Source organism: Dicentrarchus labrax, unplaced genomic scaffold, assembly GCF_905237075.1.
Source record: "Dicentrarchus labrax unplaced genomic scaffold, dlabrax2021, whole genome shotgun sequence".
Taxonomy (NCBI): domain Eukaryota; kingdom Metazoa; phylum Chordata; class Actinopteri; family Moronidae; genus Dicentrarchus; species Dicentrarchus labrax.
The window spans coordinates 33579942-33601298 of record NW_026136720.1 but is presented as its reverse complement, the minus strand read 5'-3'; the positions used below and the strand labels follow the sequence as shown (position 1 = coordinate 33601298).

Below are 21357 nucleotides of genomic sequence, written 5' to 3'. Positions count from 1 at the left end.
ACAAACATAACTGAAATGTGCAAAATTTTCAGAGCGATAAAAACGCAACCAAGTAAGAAAACAAACAAACAAGTTATTGAAGTGGAAAGGAAGAACTTAAGACTTGCTGTGACACCTTGGTCCTATATCCACAGTCCAATAGTAGTGCCTTTTTTTTCTTAAAACTGCTGCTTGCGGGCCTTGGCTTCTGCAAATGCAGCCACTATGTCTTCCATATCTTAGGAACTCCAAACATCTCTTTCTATTGAAATCAGTGTCAGTCCTGTGAGCCTCTCCTGGCACATGGTTGACTTCAAATAGGTTTTGATCAACTTCAAAGCAGAAAAGCTCCTCTCACCAGAGACAACAAGAGTCAAGAGGAGACACAATGCAATGCTTAGATTACTGTACAGATCCAGAAGGTTTTCACTGTAAATGTAGTTTAACATGTCATTTGGGCAGGTGGAGGCATGGTCTGGAAAAGTGTAGATAGCAGAATTGATCTCCAATTCTCCCCTCATGATCTGAGGTTGATATTGCTAGAACGAAAATAGTATAAGAAACAATTGTTTAAGAACAATATTTGTGTAGTCATATTAAATCAGATAGATCCCATGATATATTTTAAATGGGAGAGCAAGTCACTGTAATCTTAAATTTAAAAAGGAAACTAAATAAGTTCCTGCTTTGATGTGTAGATGTCTGCTGTTGCTGCTGCTGTTGTTGTTGTTGTTGTTGTTGTGGACCAAAAAACTTAAACAAAGCACCTTGAGGAAGAAAAAAGAAAAAAGCACAATGTATTTGGTATGCTTGCATAAAGTAAAGAACTGTGCATGCTACACAAACACAACATTTGAGATCTGTATGGAATAATTAATGAACATCCATTTGCAGTAACAACTTTAATGTTTCATGTTACCATTTTATTTGATGTAACATTTAGGCTATAGCAGAAAATGTATGGATATATAGGATAGAATATACTTTATTTATCCCTGAAGGGAAATTCAGTCGTCCAGCAGCTCACATTTAAAAAACATAATTCCAAATACAAATTAGCACCAGTTTAGACTAAACTGACAGCAGAATTGATGCTGGTATCAGTTTTAACATTTGACAACAAATGCTTTATTCTGGGAGAAAATATATTTGGCATGGCAGCAAAGGACTAACTTATTGTGTGGCTATGAATGTGTTTAGAAGAAAATGGCTGGATTCACTTTACACAGACTTTAATGTGCAGTAAACTTTTTTGGTGCTTGGTGGATGACTGGGAGTTTGGGATAAAGTGGCAGGCTGGCTGGCAGCACTACTTTTTAATAATGTAACACACATAGGTTACACATTCCCACTTACCACTGTCACGTTTTTTCTTTTCATCCTCTTCTTGTTTTTTTTTTTTTTCTTTTGTGTGCCCAGAAAGATGTTCGCTTCATTTTTTCATCTGTGTGTTTGACCGGGACCGCGCGTCGATGCTGGCTAGTAAGGGGGCCCCATTAGGGAGATTCCCGACATGTCATTGCAGTGTCTACGGGGGTTTCAAGTTGTTTCGCTGATATGGAGCAATATCAGCCGTCTGTTGGGGCCCCCTACTAGCAAATAGCCAGTGACAACTCGGAAAGGGCCCTGTGCGGGGCATTTCCAATGCGTTGTCGCTGCAGCGTCTAAAGCAGTTCCATTATTTTGTCATTGACGTCAGCCGTCCCTCGGGGCCCCGTTCAGCTCGGGGCCCTAGGCAATTGCCTGGGTTGCCTGCCCCGTTGCGGCGTCTCTGCCTGAGAGTGTCCAGTCTCCAGTGTGGCTCCTCCAGTCCAGCAGACAGCAGCTCCACTCCTGAGTCTCCTGGATGATTGTAGTTCAGGTCCAGCTCTCTCAGATGGGAGGGGTTGGATCTCAGAGCTGAGGCCAGAGAAGAACAGCCTTCCTCTGTGATCATACAGCCTGACAGTCTGGAGACACAGACACACATACAAATCTGTATTAATATACTTCTGACTACTCAGGAGCAGCTCAATAAGATGTAAAACTCAAGTCTTATTTATTAACACCATATGCAGTTCATGTTACGAATGTTTCAGCAAACATTTGCGTACTGCTGTGATGGCCTGCTGAAGCTAGCATAGGGAGAAGAAGACTAAGAAAGAGCAGATGAAAAACTGGATTCAAATAATCACTTTGTAGGATTTAGTAACATCTAGCAGTGATATTGTAGATTGCAACCAACAGAATACCCCTCACCCTTCCAAGCATGTAGGAGAAACTATGTTGGCTGTGAAACTTAAGGAAAATGCAACAGTCCCTATTTAGAGCCAGTATTTAGTTTGTCTGTTCTGGGTCACTGTAGAAACATGGTGGTTCAACATGGCGGACTCCGTAGGAGAGGACCTGCACCCTCTGTAGATTCTAAGATAACAAATACCCAATGATTCTTGTTTCCATGTGATTATACACTAATGAAAGCATACCTGTAAAATACTATATCACAGTTCTGACAATAGATCCTCCTAAATGTTAAACACTGGATTAATGTTGTTACTTAATGTACCTTAAAAGTTGACTGCACTGGGAAGCTAACTGAATCACAGAGTATGATACAGAGTGCTGAGGTTAAAAGTCTCCACCAGCTCTTGAGAGAAATATCTGGCTCTTTAACTGCTAAATGTTCCACTATGTTCACCGACTAATGTCTAACTGTGTCTGTCTGCTGTTTGCTGCTGGACAGGTAGTGTACAGTGGGTTCATCCGAGCTTGTTTGATGAAAACAGCTGCCTGCTGCTGCTGAAAAAGGCTCTGATGAGAGCGGTGAGAGTGAATCAAAACAGTATAATTTTTGGTAATACAAAGACATAATGAGCAGAAAGACTCCTCTGCGGTTCAAGAGCTGAGGGGATGAGCAAAGTAATGTGATCATTGTCTGTGGGTCTGTCACTATGAACAACAGCAGAATTCAATTATTTTTTTAGAAAAAATTTTACTGCTGTGTTTTTAATAATAATCTACACAGTTTAATCATATGGACTTAAGGTATGTTTTTCAATTATCATTAAGAATTAATCAGTCATCTGTTAAATAAAAGCTTAATCCTGACCTGAGAATCTCCAGTGTACAGTCTGAACTCTTCAGTCCAGCAGAGAGCAGCATCACTCCTGAATCCTGCAGGTCATTGTCACTCAGGTCCAGCTCTCTCAGACTAGAGTACTGGGAGCTGAGAACTGCTGAAAAATCCTGACAGCATTTCTCTGTGAGCCTGGTTTGATTTAACCTGATAATAAAAATAAAATAAAAACACCTTTTGTCTTAGTTTTTTTTTACCATTACATCCCATTTATGTTTAGTAATCAATCAGCAAGCAAGTGAATTTGTGGAATATTCTCATGATTCAAAGTGCAAACATATGATCAACAACACAGTAGAAACCAAAGGAATTCATGTCTGTCATATATGATATAGCGATATATATTGTGACAATAGAAAAGCATTTCACTAGTATTTATTCCTAAAGTACTAATCTGCTCACCTCTTCGCCAGCAATTTTGTTTTCATAAAAGCAGCTGAGGCTTGTTGTTAATAAGCCAGTGGAAACTTTAAAATGTAAAACCAAGATGGTACCGAATACTTTACCTGGTCTGTGCTTGTACAATATCACCATCTCTGAGTACTGGATGACACTTATGTCTCGTGTCTCTCTCTCTGTTTTTCTATGTTAAATGAGTCACTGGACGTTAAAATACCTAGGTGACCCGCCCAAGGCAATTCTTATGTGGGAGACACTGAGACAATAATATTATTATTTTTTTTTCTACATGCTTAATTAAGCTTTGCACAAAGGCCTCAGTAAATGGAGGAAAATAATCAAATATGAAAAAATATCTTTATTTGTCGAGTATATAATAAGATTTCCATTGGTCATTTATTCATTGAATTTACAGCAAATGTGTCATTTAGCGATGTTGTTATTAGGATATTAAATTTTGGTCACATTGCATAGCCTTATCTGTCATATGTTTGTTTACCAACAGGGAAATACAGCATACAAAAAAGCATTACAGTGTGATCTAACCTGAGAGTCTCCAGTGTACAGTGTGACCTCTTCATTCCAGTAGAGAGCAGCTTCACTCCTGAATCCTACAGGCCGTTGTCACTCAGGTCCAGCTCTCTCAGACTAGAGGACTGGGAGCTGAGAACTGCAGAGAACTCCTGACAGCATTTCTCTGTGAGCCCAGATTGATTTAACCTGATTAAAAACAAAATAAAACGAATTGTCTTTATGTTTTTCCATAACATTGCTGATATGTTCAGTAATACTTAATGAATAAGATCAATAAAATAAAATAGTAATCAATAAAAACAAAAAATAAACTTTTATTTTCCTGTTAAGCATCCTAAACTTGTTCAGTGTTAGTGAGCAGTACTGACTTTTGCAATTTATGATAATTACAGTTTTATAATTTCATATGGAGTCTAGACCTGCATTATAAGATAAGTTTTTTATGATATCAGACTATATAAACAGAATTTTCTATTTGATTTAAAGTGTAAACTAACAGTTTAATAATCAAAACATGTATTAAAGGATTACTAAATCCACTTTTTGAGTTTAGAAAGTACACATACAGTCACTGTATTACAATATCTATTGATCCTGGTCCATTTTCATAGTTTTTATTACAATTACAATTTCCTTGTGTTTTTCTTGTGTTTCCCCCTTCCCTGTATCTCCTGTGTTTTGTTGGTGTGGTTTTCCCTCCTGCATTCCAGCTATGCTCCACACACTTAAGTGCAATTGCAATTAACTGTCCCAGTCTGCTCACCTGCCTCCAATCAGCCCAAGAGGACATCTACCCGGGTTCTCCTCCTACTCAGTGCCTGATCGTCAGTCTACAGTAGAGACAGTAGAGTATGCTCATCTAATACCATTGTGTTGCAAGTTTCTAGTTTTTGTAGTTTTACAAGTAGTTTCCTACATAGTACTCCTGACCAATGATGTTTGTATTCACATTCATCAACTGAAGGGGAAAAGTTTCTCTTTTAGCAGTCGCTCATTTTTTTGTACTTGCTGTAATTTCAAAGTTAATTTCCAGTTTTTCCAATTAATTTCAGCTGAATGTCAAAATCTCTCTGAGTTGATAGGAGACTTATTCAGTCGAACTGCACACCAGGGCACTCTGATCCTTCCTCAGTTCAGTGCAGACCTCACTTTAGCAGATACTGTCAGTCAGAAACTCTGGTTATTGTTGAGATTACTTTGCTGTCTTTTTTGTTTTGTGAAGTGATTTTGTTGTTATTATGGGGTTGGGAACTGGTTCTCAGGCTCCTTCCTCCCTCAGCTGAGATCTGTGGAATCAGTACTGCTACACTCACCCTAAATCTTTACAATTTACAACAGTGATGTGCACACTTGAAGCCCCAGTGCACATATAGCAGGAATGGACTTTTCACTGGAGGAGAGTGAAGGAAATCGCATTGTGTTTTTTATTTATACATTAATGATTTTTGAATTAGGGGAAACAAATAATGTGGAAACTGATATCAAATAGAAAAGAAAAAAAAACTAATAAAAAACTGCTAAGAATAACTTCTTAGTAGTTTAGCTATAAAGTATCTCATGTTTGAAGTACAACCCAGCATTACACAAAAGCATCAGTGTGATCTGACCTGAGTGTCTCCAGTTTACAGTCTGAACTCTTCAGTCCAGCAGAGAGCAGCTTCACTCCTGAATCCTGCAGGTCATTGTTACTCAGGTCCAGCTCTCTCAGACTAGAGGACTGGGAGCTGAGAACTGAGGACAGAGCTTCACAGCTTCTCTCTGACAGATTACAGCCACTCAGCCTGAAGGAGAGTTAGTGATAAAGACAAACACTGTCACTGTTTCTGTCGTCTACAGTGTAAGAAACATCACATTTCTATGGTTGTCCTTATTGAGTTGATGAGTGGAACCTATCCTATTATTTGTTAGGATCCCAAGTGACAAGATTGTTTTTTTGACTTGCATGTTCATCTTTGGAGGTAAATCAGTTGACTAATACTTTAATTAGTTGAGAATGACCCCACACGTGATACAGTTAGTGTCTGCAGTTATCTGTGCACTTACAGAGCTTTGTTGGAGGCTTTGACCACTGGCAGCAGCCTCAGAAGAACCTCCTCTGATGCAGAGTATTTCTTCAGGTCAAACACATCCAGATCTTTATCTGATGACAGTAAGAAGAAGACTAAAGCTGACCAATCAGGGGGGGTAGAGGGGTGTGTTGCATATGCGCATGTGTAAGTGTCCATGGGTGCGTGTGTGCACATAAGCCTGGAGAGTCGCTTCGTCTAGCCTCTCAATCAGTGCCTCAGTTCACATGGTGTCATCGCGATAACACAGCAGGTTGCCATGGAGACGTCCCTGATCGGGTCCTAAACAGAGTCAACTATCAACAGGTGTCCGTGAGGGAAGGTAGGGAGGAATAGGGCAGAGCATCTCACTGCAGCGATCTCCTGGAGGAGTTGTTCCAGCAGCAGCAGCATTTCAATAGACACGACTTACTCTGTTTGTCCATTCTGGTCTTCGAATCGATTCATTCTCCTTTGCAAAGCCGTGTTTCTCTCTGCAGAGGGAGTCTCTTCGATCTTCTTCTTGATGTACTCAACTGTTTTCTGATTGGTCTCAGAGCTTCTTGTCTCTTTCAGTAGGCCATCAGGGAGTTTGGTCTGATTGGTCGGCAGAGAGAGACCCAGGAGGAAGCAGAGGAACAAGTCCAGGTGTCCATTTGGACTCTGTAAGGCCTTGTCAACAGCAAACCTGTGGACGGCTCTCACAGATCTTTTAAAAAATGCTCGCAGATGTTCACCAACAGTTTCTGCTAGCTTAGACATCACATTCTTGTTCCTGTTGACGAGCGACATCTCCACATATAAAGCTGCCAAAAACTCCTGAACAGTCAGATGGATGAAGCTAAACATCTTGCCTTCATCCTTCTTCTTCTTCCCATGTTCCTCTTTAGAGATCTCTGTGAACACTCCTGAGCACACTGAGGCTCCTCTGACATCAATGCCGCTCTCTTTCAGATCTTTCTCGTAGAAGATCAGGTTGCCCTTTTCCAGCTGGTGGAAAGCCAGTTCAGCTAATGACTTAATGTACTTAACGCACTGTTCTTGGCCATACTTCTCTTTTGTCTGATGAATCTGAAACACCAGGAATTCTACATACATCTCAGTCAGGGTCTTGGGCAGTTCTCCTCCCTCTCTGGTCTCCAACACACCATCCAGAACTATAGCAGTGATCCAGCAGAAGACTGGGATGTGGCACATGATGTGGAGGCTTCGTGATGTCAGGATGTGGGAGATGATCCTATTGGCCTTTTCCTCCTCATCTGTGAATGAGGAGGAAAGTACTCCTCCTTCTGTGGGTCAGTGAACCCTCTGACCTCTGTCACTATGTCAATAAAATCAGAATGAATCTGATTGGCTGCTGCAGGTCGTGTGGTTATCCAGAGGCGAGCAGAGGGAAGCAGATTCTTCTTGATGAGGTTCGTCAGCAGCACATCGACTGAGGTCAACTTTGTCACATTAATCTTAATTGCGTGGTTGTTATTAGTAGTGCAGTCCAGTTGAGGCGGCTCTCATCCAGTCCATCCAAAATAAACAGAAGTTTGAATTTACTTCTGTCATAGTTGGTATTTCCTGATGACTGCAGTGTTGTAAAGATGTGATTAAGAGCTTCTTCTGGGATGTCTTTGGTCTCCCTGATACATTTATGAATGAGCTCTGCCAGACAGAACTTTTTTCCCTTCAATAAATTCAGATGGTAGAAGGTGAAGAGGAATATGAGATGCACATCTTGATTGGCTCTTCCTTCAGACCAGTCTAACACAAACTTGAGCACAAGAAATGTTTTGCCAATTCCTGCAAATCCCCTGGTCAGCACTGTTCTTATGGCTCTTGTTTTTCCAGAGGGAGGCTTGAATATGTCACTGGGTTTAATTGGTGTCTCTGTTTCTGATCGCCTCCCCACTGCCTCAATCTGTCTGACCTCATGCTGTGTGTTGATGTGTATGTCACCTCCAGCTGTGATGTACAGTTCTGTGTAGATATCGACCAGAGGTTGTTCATCCTTCTTCTCCATCCACCCCTCTTGTGCACACATAAACTTGTCTTTGAGGTTTGATTGAAGCAAGTGTTGGTAATATGAGATGTGTCGTGATTCAGGTACTGGAACAAAAAAACAACTAAACTACCGTCGGAGCAAGTTGCCTTTGGACAGTATTCTACTAGTCAGTGATATGAAATTGTGTAACAGTTAAAGTTTAGGGTGTTGTTAAGTTGTTGTTCTTTTTTACACCTCAAGCTTTACAACATTTAAACATGTGATAACAAGGATCTGCGAAATACAACAACAGCCCTGGACTGCTGACCACTGAGCAGCTGCTGGTTTTGTTGGTGTCCATCTACTGGTTGAAATGTCACAAACAAAAGTTCTGTGAGATCAGTTTCGTTATTCTGTCTGTTTATATATGGGCTCTCATTCTCTCTCTTGCATGTCCACTTTCTTTCTTTTACTCTCTCATTTCAGTAAATCAGTTAAATAATGTTTAAATATCAATATGATTTAAACCACAGCACAATAGATAAATGGTCAATGGACTGTACTTATATAGCACCTTTCTAGTCCTTCGAACAATGCGCTGTACACTACATTCTACTCTCACCCCATTCGTGCACATTCATACATTGATGGCAGTGGCTGCCATGCAAGGTGCCAACTGCTCACCAGAACTGAAACTAAGCATCGACTTACTTTCGATCGTTTTCATCGACTCTGTGGTCATAATGATATGACCACAAAGTCGATTAATTGATCTTTGGCCTAAATTCAATTCAATTCAATTAAATTTTATTTGTATAGCGCCAATTCATAACAGAATTCAACAGAATTTTGCAGAGCACAGCACAGACTGGAGGATGACAGTATCTGTGATGTTATAAAGTTATTATGTAGTAATGGTTGCTGCAAGAGCCACCTGCCAGGTGAAGCAGCAGAGTCCCTGGTGTGTTTCAGACCCTGTCACGCCTCTAGGACTGAAGTATAAAAAGGTGTCAGGCCGGTGAGATCCACCTCATCCAGCTGGACCAGGAACAGCTGTTGGCTGTATCTTAGTCTACTTACTCTCTGTAGTAGCTGCTCCGCAGTCTCCTGCCACCGCAGACCACACTGGTACAGCAGCCTCTGGACAGTCTGCAGTCTGAAGGACATAATTTTTGCTCTTATATCCACCAGTCCCTGTCCTCCTTCCTCCACTGGAAGATAAAGAGCTGCAGCTCGAATCCAGTGCTGTCCAGTCCAGAAGAAATCCACCATATGCTTCTGGATGTCATCGACCAGGCTCCCTGGTGGAGATAAAACCTTCAGCCTGTGCCACAGTGTGTGTGTGTGTGTGTGTGTGTGTGTGTGTGTGTGTGTGTGTGTGTGTGTGTGTGTCTTACAGCTTAAACAGGGTTGAGTTTTAGTAATTTTGTTATTTCTTAGGGACAATGCATGCATATGAATAAGCCAAAAGGCTGGTTTACATCTGTAGTCCCTGGCCAGGTGTAAAAATTTGCAACCTCAACTTTAAAAACAAGGACAGATATGGGAAAAAAAGAAAATGATTGAGACCATAGAGCAACAGGACAATGGTTGCATAAAGGCAGGTGAAACAACAGGCAGGATATTTTCCAAATTATGGAGGCATCCAGACAAGTGCTGACCGATCTGGTGGCCTGTAAGCCATGTCCTTAACTGCTAGAGAAGGACATGTAAATCGTGAGTCAATCATGTGCTGCTTTAATTGAAAGGTCAGATTGAAGTGGTACCATACGGTTTCCTCTTGAGGCTCCTCTTGTAATCTGATTTGTATTTGTTGATAAAGCAACTGAGTGAGGGTGGAGCCGTGTCATTAATAATTAATATTAAATTATTATTATTAAATAATTAAATAGCTGAGACAAATATTTGCATGTTTGATCAGATTTAGAAGATACTGAACCCCAAATAGCTCCCCACGCTGTGCACCAGTGTACAATGCTTTGACTGGCCGGACGATTAGAAAGGCGCTATATAAGTACAATTCATTTACAATTTATAATCTTTGTCTAGATTCAAGTATATGTAGCTCAGTATGGCTGGCTTTCTTTGGGTAATACATGCTAGTGGTTATTGACACATGTAGACAACAGTGTTTTAACCATTCAGTAACATGTGCTGTTGCGTTGGTTAGGATGGAAGCAACTTGACATTTTGTGTTGCTGTGTACATTTATTACAGTGTTGTCAGCATACATTTGAGTCCCTTTTTTGGGTATACGGATGGTAGATCATTAACATATAAGCTAAATAGAAATGGGCCCAATGTGAATCCTTGTGGGATGCCAGAGGAGGAGCTGTGAGCAGTGGACAGAGTAAACCATCACTCTCAATGATACTCCAGTTCCTATTTATAATCTGTTTTCTGCTTCTGTACTGTTGTGGCAAATACAAGGGCACATTTCTTTGTAGTAAAGTATGTCTGTCAATATGTTTGGCTCTAGTGTATGCCCTCTGTCAGGTAATGGTTCTACATCCCTGTTCCCGAAGGTGTGACACCATTTTCTTAGATTTCTGTATGCTCTACTTGCTGTATTGTAGAGATATCTTCTGCAGGGGAAAATTCCAGAAGACAGAGACATTGATAATTACTAAAATATCTGGAAGTGGGATAATGTTGAATGTCAGCAGGAGTCAAAATCAGTCTCTCTGAGATCGGTGCTGCTGATTCACCACTATTTTTATTTTTATTTGAAGAAACTCTTCATTTTATGTGTCAAAGGTTGGTAAAATGAAGTGTTGTTTTGTTGACGATGAGCCTCTTGATATACATGTCCTTACCCCAAATCACAATAGCACCCTCTTTACCTTTTTTCTTTCTTTAGATAATGTTTCTGTTGTTTAAGTAGCGATGATGTGAAGATGTATTGAAGAGAAGTCCGCTGACACCATCTTGATTGTATATAAAAAAGGTTTATTACAAAAAAGGTACAGCATCATTTCAAGCCCCGGGAGCTTGGAGAGCATCCTGCCAAATGAAAAGCTCTGTCTATTTCACCTCGAACACAGGTTTATATAGGTCTGTGGTTTACTCCAAAAGATCAAAACAAACATTCCAATCCAGATATGTAAAGTGATAAGGGGAGGTGGGGATTATCAGGTAAAGGTCAGAGGCCATAAACAGAAGAGGATTAAGCCATAAACAGTTGAGGCCATTGAGAAGCCGTAAATATTCCATAGTAAGAATTACGTGTTTAACCTCATGAACTACTAACACTACATATGTTTAACAAAACATCCTTTGAACCTGTAATAAAATGTAATTTAAATTTATAAGCCTTCAGATACCACACTTCCAAGGCACTTCTTTTCTTTATGGGAAAGATTACAATGTTTTGGTGAATAAGTTCTCTTTCCCTTCTTCTTCATCTTCATCTGTCACATCTTGGTCCACGTCCCCGTTCCTCTCCCTCTTTTGTTCTGGTAGGGTGGATTGTCTGGGTGCTCTGATACGGCATTAGGTTGACTTAAAACATTATGTGTGTTTGTCAGCAGTGTTTCTGTAACAGGAGGAGACTCTCCATCCTACAGTGAACACAGAGACACTGAGGAATCAGACCACCAGAACCTGAACCCAGGATAAAGAGGTTCAGTGAATGTGGTGTTGAAGGTGTAGATTTGGATCAGTGTGTCAGAGGAGACTCTGTAGAAGGACAGAGTGCCAGCAGGACAGTCCACATACACTGCTACTCTGTTAGAGACAGAGGAGGAAGAGGAGGGGCGTGTTCTTCTGTTATTGTGCCAGACAGAGTAACCATCATCATCAGAGCACAAAAGACTCCAGGACTGATTGTTACATCCAAACCTGCAGTCAGCACTTTTTCCTTTCCTGCCGATTCCTCTGTAACTCACTGATATATCAACTCTTCCTCTCCACTCGACCTCCCAGTAACAGCGACCAGTCAGACCATTGCTACACAGCAGCTGAGGCCAGTAGTCAAATCTCTCTGGATGATCAGGATATGGCTGCTCCTCTTTCACTGATGTCACCTTCCTGTTGTTGTCAGAGAGTTTGAGGTTTCTGTTCACTGTGTTTGTGTCCACTGTGAGTTCACAGGAATCTGATGGAGAGAACAAGACTCAATACAGCAGCAGTTTATCATCTAATACAGCTGATGGCTTTATTTGTTGCTTTATTAACAGACTGACTGTTAATTAGATCAAAACTTCACAATGACTCATTGGATTGGATCTTCTTTCAAATCTACAGTTGAATGCAGATAAACGTGGAGATCTTGAAATCACGCAAGAATCCATCTGGCTAGGCTTCAAGCTAATGCACCTGTGCCTCATAAGTGTCCTTTCAGAAGCTACTGGCAGCTACGTGCATGGATGCCCCGCTTCTAAAACTGCTCTTTGTATTTGAAGACGTGTGGATCATGGAGCCAAACTATGTGACATAATTTTGCCGTTAACATGTGCTGCCTTGTTATAATGAATCAAAGCGAACACACACACTTACACTTCTTCACATCAGGTTTTAGTCTCTGCTCTCCACAGTGTTCCACCCTGGAGGAAGAAACAGAGTCAGAATGAACCTTCATAAGCTTCCTCATCAATGATCTCCATAAACCTTCACTCAGGTCCAACATTAGCAGCTGCATTTAAAAAAAAACACATTTCATACACAGACTCAATTCAATTTTATAACAAATGTTCAGAAGAAAACAACAATGAAATAATAAGTCAGACAAATAGAAACATCCAAAAATTAAAGACATTAAAATACTAGAAGTTTAAAAAAACATAAAAAATATAATTTACAGTATAGATTTTAAAACTCTCATCAGTGGTAAACAGAAAAGTTTTTATTTTTTATTAAAATGTATGAAGTCAAGTCACTTTCATGTCTATGACCTATTATCATAAATCACAACAGCACACAACGTTGTTTAGGGTGTTTGACCCTGGAATAATTTATTGATTTACCATCCAATTAAAATACTCAAGTGGCTCACCACCTCCACTAACCTAAAGCTCAAACTTTATTGAAATGAAACATGTAGTCCAGCCTCAGATTGCAAAAATAATTACATCCCAATCTGTTCATACCTGAGAGTGTCCAGTCTCCAGTTTGGATCCTTCAATCCAGCAGTCAGCAGCTTCACTCCTGAGTCTCCTGGATGATTGTAGCTCAGGTCCAGCTCTGTCAGAAGGGAGGGGTTGGATCTCAGAGCTGAAGCCAGAGAAGTACAGCCTTCCTCTGTGATCATACAGCCTGACAGTCTGGAGACACACACACACACAGAATAATTATTCATTTATTTTCATCTATTCCTTCCTTGTCGGTGTGAATTCACTGATTAAAATTAGCTAGTTATATTTTCCCATCAGACCACTTCTTTGAATCTCTTTGCTCAATTTTAATATTCATCTGTTAAAAGGTAAAGTTGAATCCTGACCTGAGAGTGTCCAGTTTCCAGTTCCAGTGTGGACTCTTCAGTCCAGCAGACAGTAGTTTCACTCCTGAATCCTGCAGGTCGTTGTTACTCAGGTCCAGCTCTCTAAGACTAGAGGACTGGGAGCTGAAGACTGAGGACAGAGCTTCACAGCTTCTCTCTGACAGATTACAGCCACTCAGCCTAAAAAATATGTACAGGAGATACAGTGTGTGACAACATTTCTCTCTGTATTTGATTTGACTTGGGCTTCTATTTTTGTACACACTGTTTTCTGAAGAGAAGTGGTACAATTACTTAAGAGAAATTACAACATAATGTGACAGTTACGGTTCATCCTTTACGTTTCTTTTAATCCTGACCTGAGAGACTTCAGTTTACAGTGTGGATTTTTCAGTCCAGCAGACAGGAGCTTCACTCCTGAATCCTGCAGGTTGTTGTTACTCAGGTCCAGCTCTCTCAGACTGGAGGACTGAGAGCTGAGAACTGAGGACAGAGCTTCACAGCTTCTCTCTGACAGATTACAGCCACTCAGCCTGAAGGAGAGTTAGTGATAAAGACAAACACTGATACTATACAAGTATCCAACTGATCAACAAATCAAAATCAAAATCTTGAGACTAAGACATTCATTAGTTAAGAATTACCTTACATGTGACACTGACACTGTTTCTGTCATCTACAATATAGAACACATTTCTATGGTTGCTCTTACTGAGTTTATGAGTTGAACAATCAAGTATCGGGATCTCAGGTTAACAATAAGATTTTTAGGCAATCAGTGTTTTTCATTCTGGAAAAGAACATCTGAAAACCAAAACTTTATATATCAAGTTTGAGTTACTTTAATTTCCAATTGGCTTAAAACAATTCAATTCAATTCAAGTCTGGTAATCTTTCTCTAAATCCAGATGACCATGTAGTACATGTTGCTGTCACCTAGGTGTACTTTATCAGGAATTAATGGATGACGTAAAGGCCATTATTTCCTGTTTATGGACACTTTGTAGGGCATTATCCCACTTATACCATGGCCACTTACCAAAGAAAAAAAAAGTATATCTTCTTATGTTTCGCAATCAAAATCAAAAGTTTTTTAAAAAAACAAAAAAAAGTAGTGCAGCCACATATTGCAAAAATAATTACTTCCAAACAGTCCAATCTGTTCATACCTGAGAGTGTCCAGTCCAGGGTACAGCAGCTTCACTCCTGAGTCTCCTGGATGATTGTAGCTCAGGTCCAGCTCTCTCAGATGGGAGGGGTTGGATCTCAGAGCTGAGGCCAGAGAGGTACAGCCTTCCTCTGAGATCAGACAGCCTGACAGTCTGGAGAGACACACACACCTAATATTTCATTTTTTCCCATCTAATCTGTCCTTGTCAGTGTGAATTCTCAGTTTAAAATTAGCTAAATGTTAAATCAGTCCACTATTTTGCTACTGTAAAGTCAATTGACACCAGAACCCATAATCAACAAAATATTTAGACTTAAATTTGCAGTAATATATTTGTGGAGGTGGGTGTGGTTTGCACTCAGCTGCAGGAGAGAGAGGTGTGGGGAAGGCTTGTGAGAGCAGCACCAGGTGAGTTGATTACCTCAGCTGCTAATCGTTGCCTAATCACTCTAACCCTTTATCTTGCAGTAGTGTGCTGGACCTGGGGCTGGAGATGCTACTGAGAATGAGAGTTGCAGAGTAGCTGAACTGATTGCGTGTTGTTTGTGTTGGTAATGCCGAAACTACAATAAAAGTTAAGTGAACCAACCACCTGGCCTGAGCGTTTGTGTGCTGCCAGGACTCACGGTTGTCGGAAGACTTGCTACAATATTCATGAACACCGAGGGACAGCACAACAAGACGTAAAACACAACACTGATTTATTAACACCTCATTAAATTTACACTATGAATGTCTTGTTAGCCTTTCTCTACTGTGAACTGCCAAAGTGAAAAGTCAAATTTGAATGGATGTCTGTCTAAATATTGGATTTAAAAGTTGATTTTGCCCCAGAAAAGCATTTATCATTTCCAAAAGACAACTGACATCTGTAAAATGACAAAAATATGTTTCAACATGCACAGACACACAATTGTACGTAGGGTTTAAGTTAAGAAAGGGGTCTCCACCAAAACTGCAAAACAGTACATTTTTGGTCATGAAAACAAGACAATGAGGTTTGTCATTATGAGGGACACATTTCACAGTTCACACGGCCACTTCACCCACTGCTGTAGAAGTACGGCATAGATCAGCTTTAACGAATGCTGAATATTACATTGGCTTCAGAATTATAACAATACAAGTTATAAAGTCTTAAAAATATGTTACTATATTGTTTTTGAGTACAATCTATACTGTTAAATCATACAAATGCTTGGTATTTTTTAAAATGCATATTAACTTGTATGTATGTGTATGTCAAGAGTCATTTAAAAGGTTATCCCAACCTGAGAGTCTCCAGTGTACAGTGGGGACTGCTCAGTCCAGCAGAGAGCATCTTGACTCCTGAATCCTGCAGGTTGTTATTACTCAGGTCCAGCTCTCTCAGACTAGAGGACTGGGAGCTGAGGACTGAAGACAGAACTTCACAGCTTCTCTCTGACAGATTACAGACACTCAACCTACAAAATATATACAGTTCATGCAGCATGTAAAAACATTTCTTTCTGTATTTGTACAGTACACACTGCTTTCATAGCAATGTCTAAAAAGAAAAGTAGTAAAATAACTTATAAATGACAACATAATGTGACACATTTTATTTTTCATTCTGACCTGAGAGCCTCCAGTGTACAATATGGACTCTGCAGTCCAGCAGAGAGCAACTTTACTCCTGAATCCTGCAGGTTGTTGTTATTCAGGTCCAGCTCTCTCAGACTAGAGGACTGGGAGCTGAGAACTGAGGACAGAGCTTCACAGCTTCTATCAGACAGATTACAGCCACTCAGTCTGAAGGAGAGTTAGAGATAAAGATAAACACTGATAGTTAGGGCTGTGCAATGTCATATCCAGATAACGATACATATAACAACACACGTATATCACATTTTGTAAATGGTAAATGGACCTGTACTTGTAAAGCGTCTTTCTAGTCTTCCGACCACTCAAAGTGCTTTTACACTAGAGCCACATTCACCCTTTCACACACATTCACTCAGTGATGGCAAAGCCCATCAAACAGAAACTAACTCATTCATACACATTCACACAGATGCACAGCATAGGGAGCAATTTGGGATTCAGTAATCCAGAGTTGGGACCAGGAAGCAGAGCTGCTGTCTTACACGCTTCTCTGCTCTTCCACTAGAACAGTCACCCACCCAAAACCCCATAGAGACTGTGTCTGTACCTCGACCACCTCTGTTTGTTATAGTGTACCGCGCTCCTGGCCTGTACTCTGATTTTTATAGTTTTTATCAAGTTTAGTCCTTAAATCAGACAAAGTAATTATTGTAGGTGATTTTTATATTCATGTGGATGTTAACAATGACAGTCTTAGTAACGCATTTATATCATCAATAGACTCAATTGGCTTCTGCCAGAGTGTAAATAAACCAACTCATTGTTTTAATCACACTCTTGACCTTGTTCTATCATATGGCATTGATACTGAACATTTAATAGTCTTCCCACATAATCCTTTTCTATCTGACCATTATTTAATAACCTTTGAATTCATATTACTAGATTATAATTCAATTCAATTCAATTTTATTTGTATAGCGCCAATTCATAACAGAAGTTATCTCAGGACACTTTCCAAATAGAGCAGGTGTAGACCGAACTCTTTATAACATTATTTACAGAGACCCAACAGTCCCACCATGAGCAAGCACTTGGCGACAACGGTAGAAACCTAGGACAGATCCTTCGGCTCTAGGTGGGTGGTCGTCCGTCTCGACCAGTTGGGGTGAGAGAGAGAGAGAGAGAGAGAGAGAGAGAGAGAGAGAGAGAGAGAGAGAGAGAGAGAGAGAGAGAGAGAGAGAGAGAGAGAGAGAGAGAGAGAGAGAGAGAGAGAGAGAGAGAGAGAGAGAGAGAGAGAGAGGTGCACAGCAACAACAGTAGCAACAACTACACTAATAGTAGTGACTGATGATGATGAACATGACAACAGCAACGATGGGGGACAATGAGCAGTGACAACAGCAACAACAGTAACCGTAGCTATAATAATACTTATAATAATAATAACACTAATATCAGTGATATTGGCAAGTGTAGTCAAGCAGGACCATGGCAGGAGGCTCCACCAGGATCCATGAGAACCTGCGAGACGAGAAAGGACAAGAACTCCGGGGAAGAAGTGAAGTTAGTGACATGCATTAATGGAACATGAATGAGTGCAGAAAGAGAGAGAGAGGAAGAGAGGAGCTCAGTGCATCATGGGAAATCCCCCGATAGTCTAGGCCTATAGCAGCATAACTAAGGGATGGTTCAGGACTCACCTGATCCAGCCCTAACTATAAGCTTTATCAAAGAGGAATGTCTTAAGCCTACTCTTGAATGTGGTGAGGGTGTCTGCCTCCCGAACCACAACTGGAAGCTGGTTCCACAGGAGAGGAGCTTGGTAACTGAAGGCTCTGGCTCCTGTTCTACTTTTAGAGACTATAGGAATGACAAGTAGCCCAGCATTCAGAGAACGTAGTGTTCTAGAGGGGTAATAGGGTACTATGAGCTCTTTAAGATATTAAGGGGCCTGACCATGAAGAGCTTTATAGGTGAGGAGGAGGATTTTAAATTCTATTCTAAATTTTACAGGGAGCCAGTGCAGAGAAGCTAGTACAGGAGAGATGTGATCTCTTTTTCTAGTTCCTGTCAGTACTCGTGCTGCAGCGTTCTGAATTAATTGGAGCGTTTTAATGGACTTATTGGGGCAACCTGATAATAAAGAGTTGCAGTAATCCAGCCTTGAAGTAACAAATGCATGGATTAGTTTTTCTGCATCTGTCTGTGATAGGATGTGTCTAATTTTTGTAATATTACGTAAATGAAAGAAGGCAGTCCTAGAGGTCTGCTTTATGTGGGAGTTAAATGACAAATCCTGATCAAAGATAATTCCAAGATTCCTGACAGTGGTGCTGGAGGCCAAGTTAATGCCATCTAGAGTAACTATATCTTTAGACAGTGAGTCTCTAAGGTTTTTGGGGCCAAGAACAAGAATTTCATTTTTTTCTGAGTTTAACATCAGAAAATTGCAGCTCATCCAGGATTTTATGTCCTTAAGACATGTTTGTAATTTAGATAATTGATTAATTTCATCGGGCTTGATCGATAGATATAAGCTCAAGTCTCTGTAAAAGAATATTATGGTCAATGGTGTCAAATGCAGCACTAAGATCTAATAATACAAGTACAGAGACAAGTCCATTGTCAAAAGCAATCAGAAGATCATTATTAACTTTAACCAGAGCTGTCTCTGTGCTGTGATGAACTCCAAATCCTGACTGAAAATCCTCAAATAAACTATTATTAAGTAGAAAGTCACACAACGTTTTGGCGACTACTTTCTCCAGAATCTTAGAGAGGAAGGGGAGGTTAGAAATCGGTCTATAGTTGGCTAAAACCCCTGGGTCAAGAGTGGGCTTTTTAAGAAGGGGTTTAATTACAGCTACTTTAAAGGACTGTGGTACATATCCTGATAATAAAGAAAGATTAATCATATCCAGTAAAGAAGTGCCAATTAAGGGTACAACTTCTTTAAGCAGCCTAGTTGGGATCGGGTCCAACAGACTTGATGGCTTCGATGTAGAAATTATTTAAGTTAATTGATGAAGATTGATAGCAGAAACACATTCTAAATATATATATGATTTTACATTAGTTAAAGTTCCTGAACTTATAGAGCCACTTATACCTGTTGATGGCATTTGGTGATTAATTTTGTCTCTAATAGTAATAATTTTATTATAAAAGAAGCTCATGAAGTGATTGCTACTTAAGTTTATGGGGATATGTGGCTCAATAGAGCTGTGACTCTCTGTCAGCCTGGCTACAGTGCTGAAGAGGAACCTAGGGTTGTTCTTATTTTCTTCTATCTCCTCAGTAGCACAAAATAAGAGAATGAAATGTGGACTGTTAAATATCAGGTGTTTTAGTGAATGAATTAATATCAGATTATGATATTGATTCATGTCCCATTAATGCATGTTACTAACTTCAATTCTTCCCCGAAGTTCTTGTGCTTTCTCGTCTCGCAGATTCTCATGGATCCTGGTGGAGCCTCCTGCCATGGTCCTGCTTGACTCCCATTGCTAATATCACTGATATTAGTGTTATTATTATTATTATTATTATTATTATTACTACAGTTACTATTATTACTCTTATCACTGCTCATTGTCCCCCATCGTTGTTGTCGCCGTCGACGTCATCATCTTCTTCACGTTTATCATCATCAGTCACTACTATTAGTGTAGTTGTTGCTACTGTTGTTGCTGTGCACCTCTCTCTCTCTCTCTCTCTCTCTCTCTCTCTCTCTCTCTCTCTCTCTCTCACCCCAACTGGTCGAGACAGACGACCACCCACCTAGAGCTGGGGTCTGTCCGAGGTTTCTGCCTCTTAAAACAAGGTTTTTCAATTCAATTCAATTCAATTCAATTCAGTTTTATTTGTATAGCACTAATTCATAACAAAAGTTTTATTTAAACTGTAAACTGTTTATATACTGGTTTTCCTTAGGTTTAGGGGTATAAATCTTTGCAGGGCTCTCGAGACGGAGGATTACCAGAGGCAGGCCAGTCCCTCTTCCTCAACCCTCAGTGCTCATAAGTCAGCTTTAGGTCAGGGATGAAGCCAGTGAGCGAGGTGTGAACGTACAGGGGCCCGTGGTAGGAACCCGAAAATTTAGGGTAGAGTACCAACGATCCATGAGTGCTACAGGTAGCAGATTAATGAACTTGCTGGCTGGAAAGTCTCAGTTTTTTCTTTTTCTTTAGATGGTTCTCAGAGCGACCCACTTTAAAAACAACAGAACATAAAAGGAAATGATATCCATTTTTCTATCATCACATAATATATATTGTCTTTTTTATAAATAGTTGAGTGCATTTGTCCAAAAGAATGTGTATATTAGTCATCTTTAAATTATTAACACCACACACCGCTGTCTGTTCCTACCTGACAGTGTCCAGTGTCCAGTGTGGATGCTCCTCTAGTCCAGCAAACAACTGCTTCACTCCTGAGTCTCCTGGATGATTGTAGCTCAGGTCCAGCTCTCTCAGATGGGAGGGGTTGGATCTCAGTGCTAAGGCCAGAGAAGTACAGCCTTCCTCTGAGATCAGACAGCCTGACAGTCTGGAGACAGACAGTAACCCACTGGGTGATATTTTATTTGCTTTGGGGCAGCAGCAGCTCAGTCTGTAGGGACTTGGCTTGGGAACCGGAGGGTCACCAGTTCGAATCAAGCACAGACTACAGTATGGAGTGTGGACTGGTAGCTCCACCTCCTGTGCTGCTGCTGAGGTGCCCTTGAGCAAGGCCCCTAACTGCTCCTGGAACGTTACGTGGCAGCATATTGCAAATGTCTTAGCCTACTTCTGTGTTAACCTGACAAAACTAGAGCAGCAGAGAAGTAGAGTAGAATAGAGTGGCAGAGTCTGTAAATATTTAAAATAATAAAATGTCTTGCTCTTTAGCTGCTCGATGTTTGACTTTATCAGCTATGCAGTATCTAACTGTGTCTGTCCACTGTTTGCTGCTGGGGAGGTACCGTACACTGGCCGGTTTGATGAAAACAACTGGCTGCTGCTGCTGAAAAGGTGTAGATGAGAGTGGGGAGACTGAATAAAAACAGCAATAATAATTATCTGTGGCGTTGTCTCTAAGTGACACATGGCCACAAGACTGTTAATGAGAAAATAGTAATCCGTTAAAAAAAAGCTG

At 40.4% G+C, this 21357-nt stretch overlaps 1 protein-coding gene and 1 pseudogene across 2 annotated transcripts in view; both read right to left on the bottom strand.

Annotated features, from left to right (window-relative positions):
- Positions 1-1657: 1657 nt before the first annotated feature.
- On the bottom strand, positions 1658-9211 carry LOC127352620 (NACHT, LRR and PYD domains-containing protein 12-like; annotated as a pseudogene).
- Positions 9212-10972: 1761 nt separating this feature from the next.
- The window catches only part of LOC127353126 (NACHT, LRR and PYD domains-containing protein 12-like), a 28854-nt gene continuing 18469 nt past the window's right edge, over positions 10973-21357 (bottom strand). The window contains exons 6-14 of one of the 2 annotated variants that reach the window (XM_051382137.1): positions 20593-20769; positions 16252-16425; positions 15924-16097; positions 14651-14803; positions 13841-14014; positions 13482-13661; positions 13132-13305; positions 12542-12588; positions 10973-12140 (exon numbers count right to left, since the gene is read on the bottom strand). In XM_051382137.1, the coding sequence (XP_051238097.1) occupies positions 11605-12140; positions 12542-12588; positions 13132-13305; positions 13482-13661; positions 13841-14014; positions 14651-14803; positions 15924-16097; positions 16252-16425; positions 20593-20769 (1789 nt within the window). In that variant the 3' untranslated portion in view covers positions 10973-11604. The remainder of the gene's footprint in view (positions 12141-12541; positions 12589-13131; positions 13306-13481; positions 13662-13840; positions 14015-14650; positions 14804-15923; positions 16098-16251; positions 16426-20592; positions 20770-21357) is intronic. The other variant, XM_051382138.1, reaches the window with a different exon arrangement.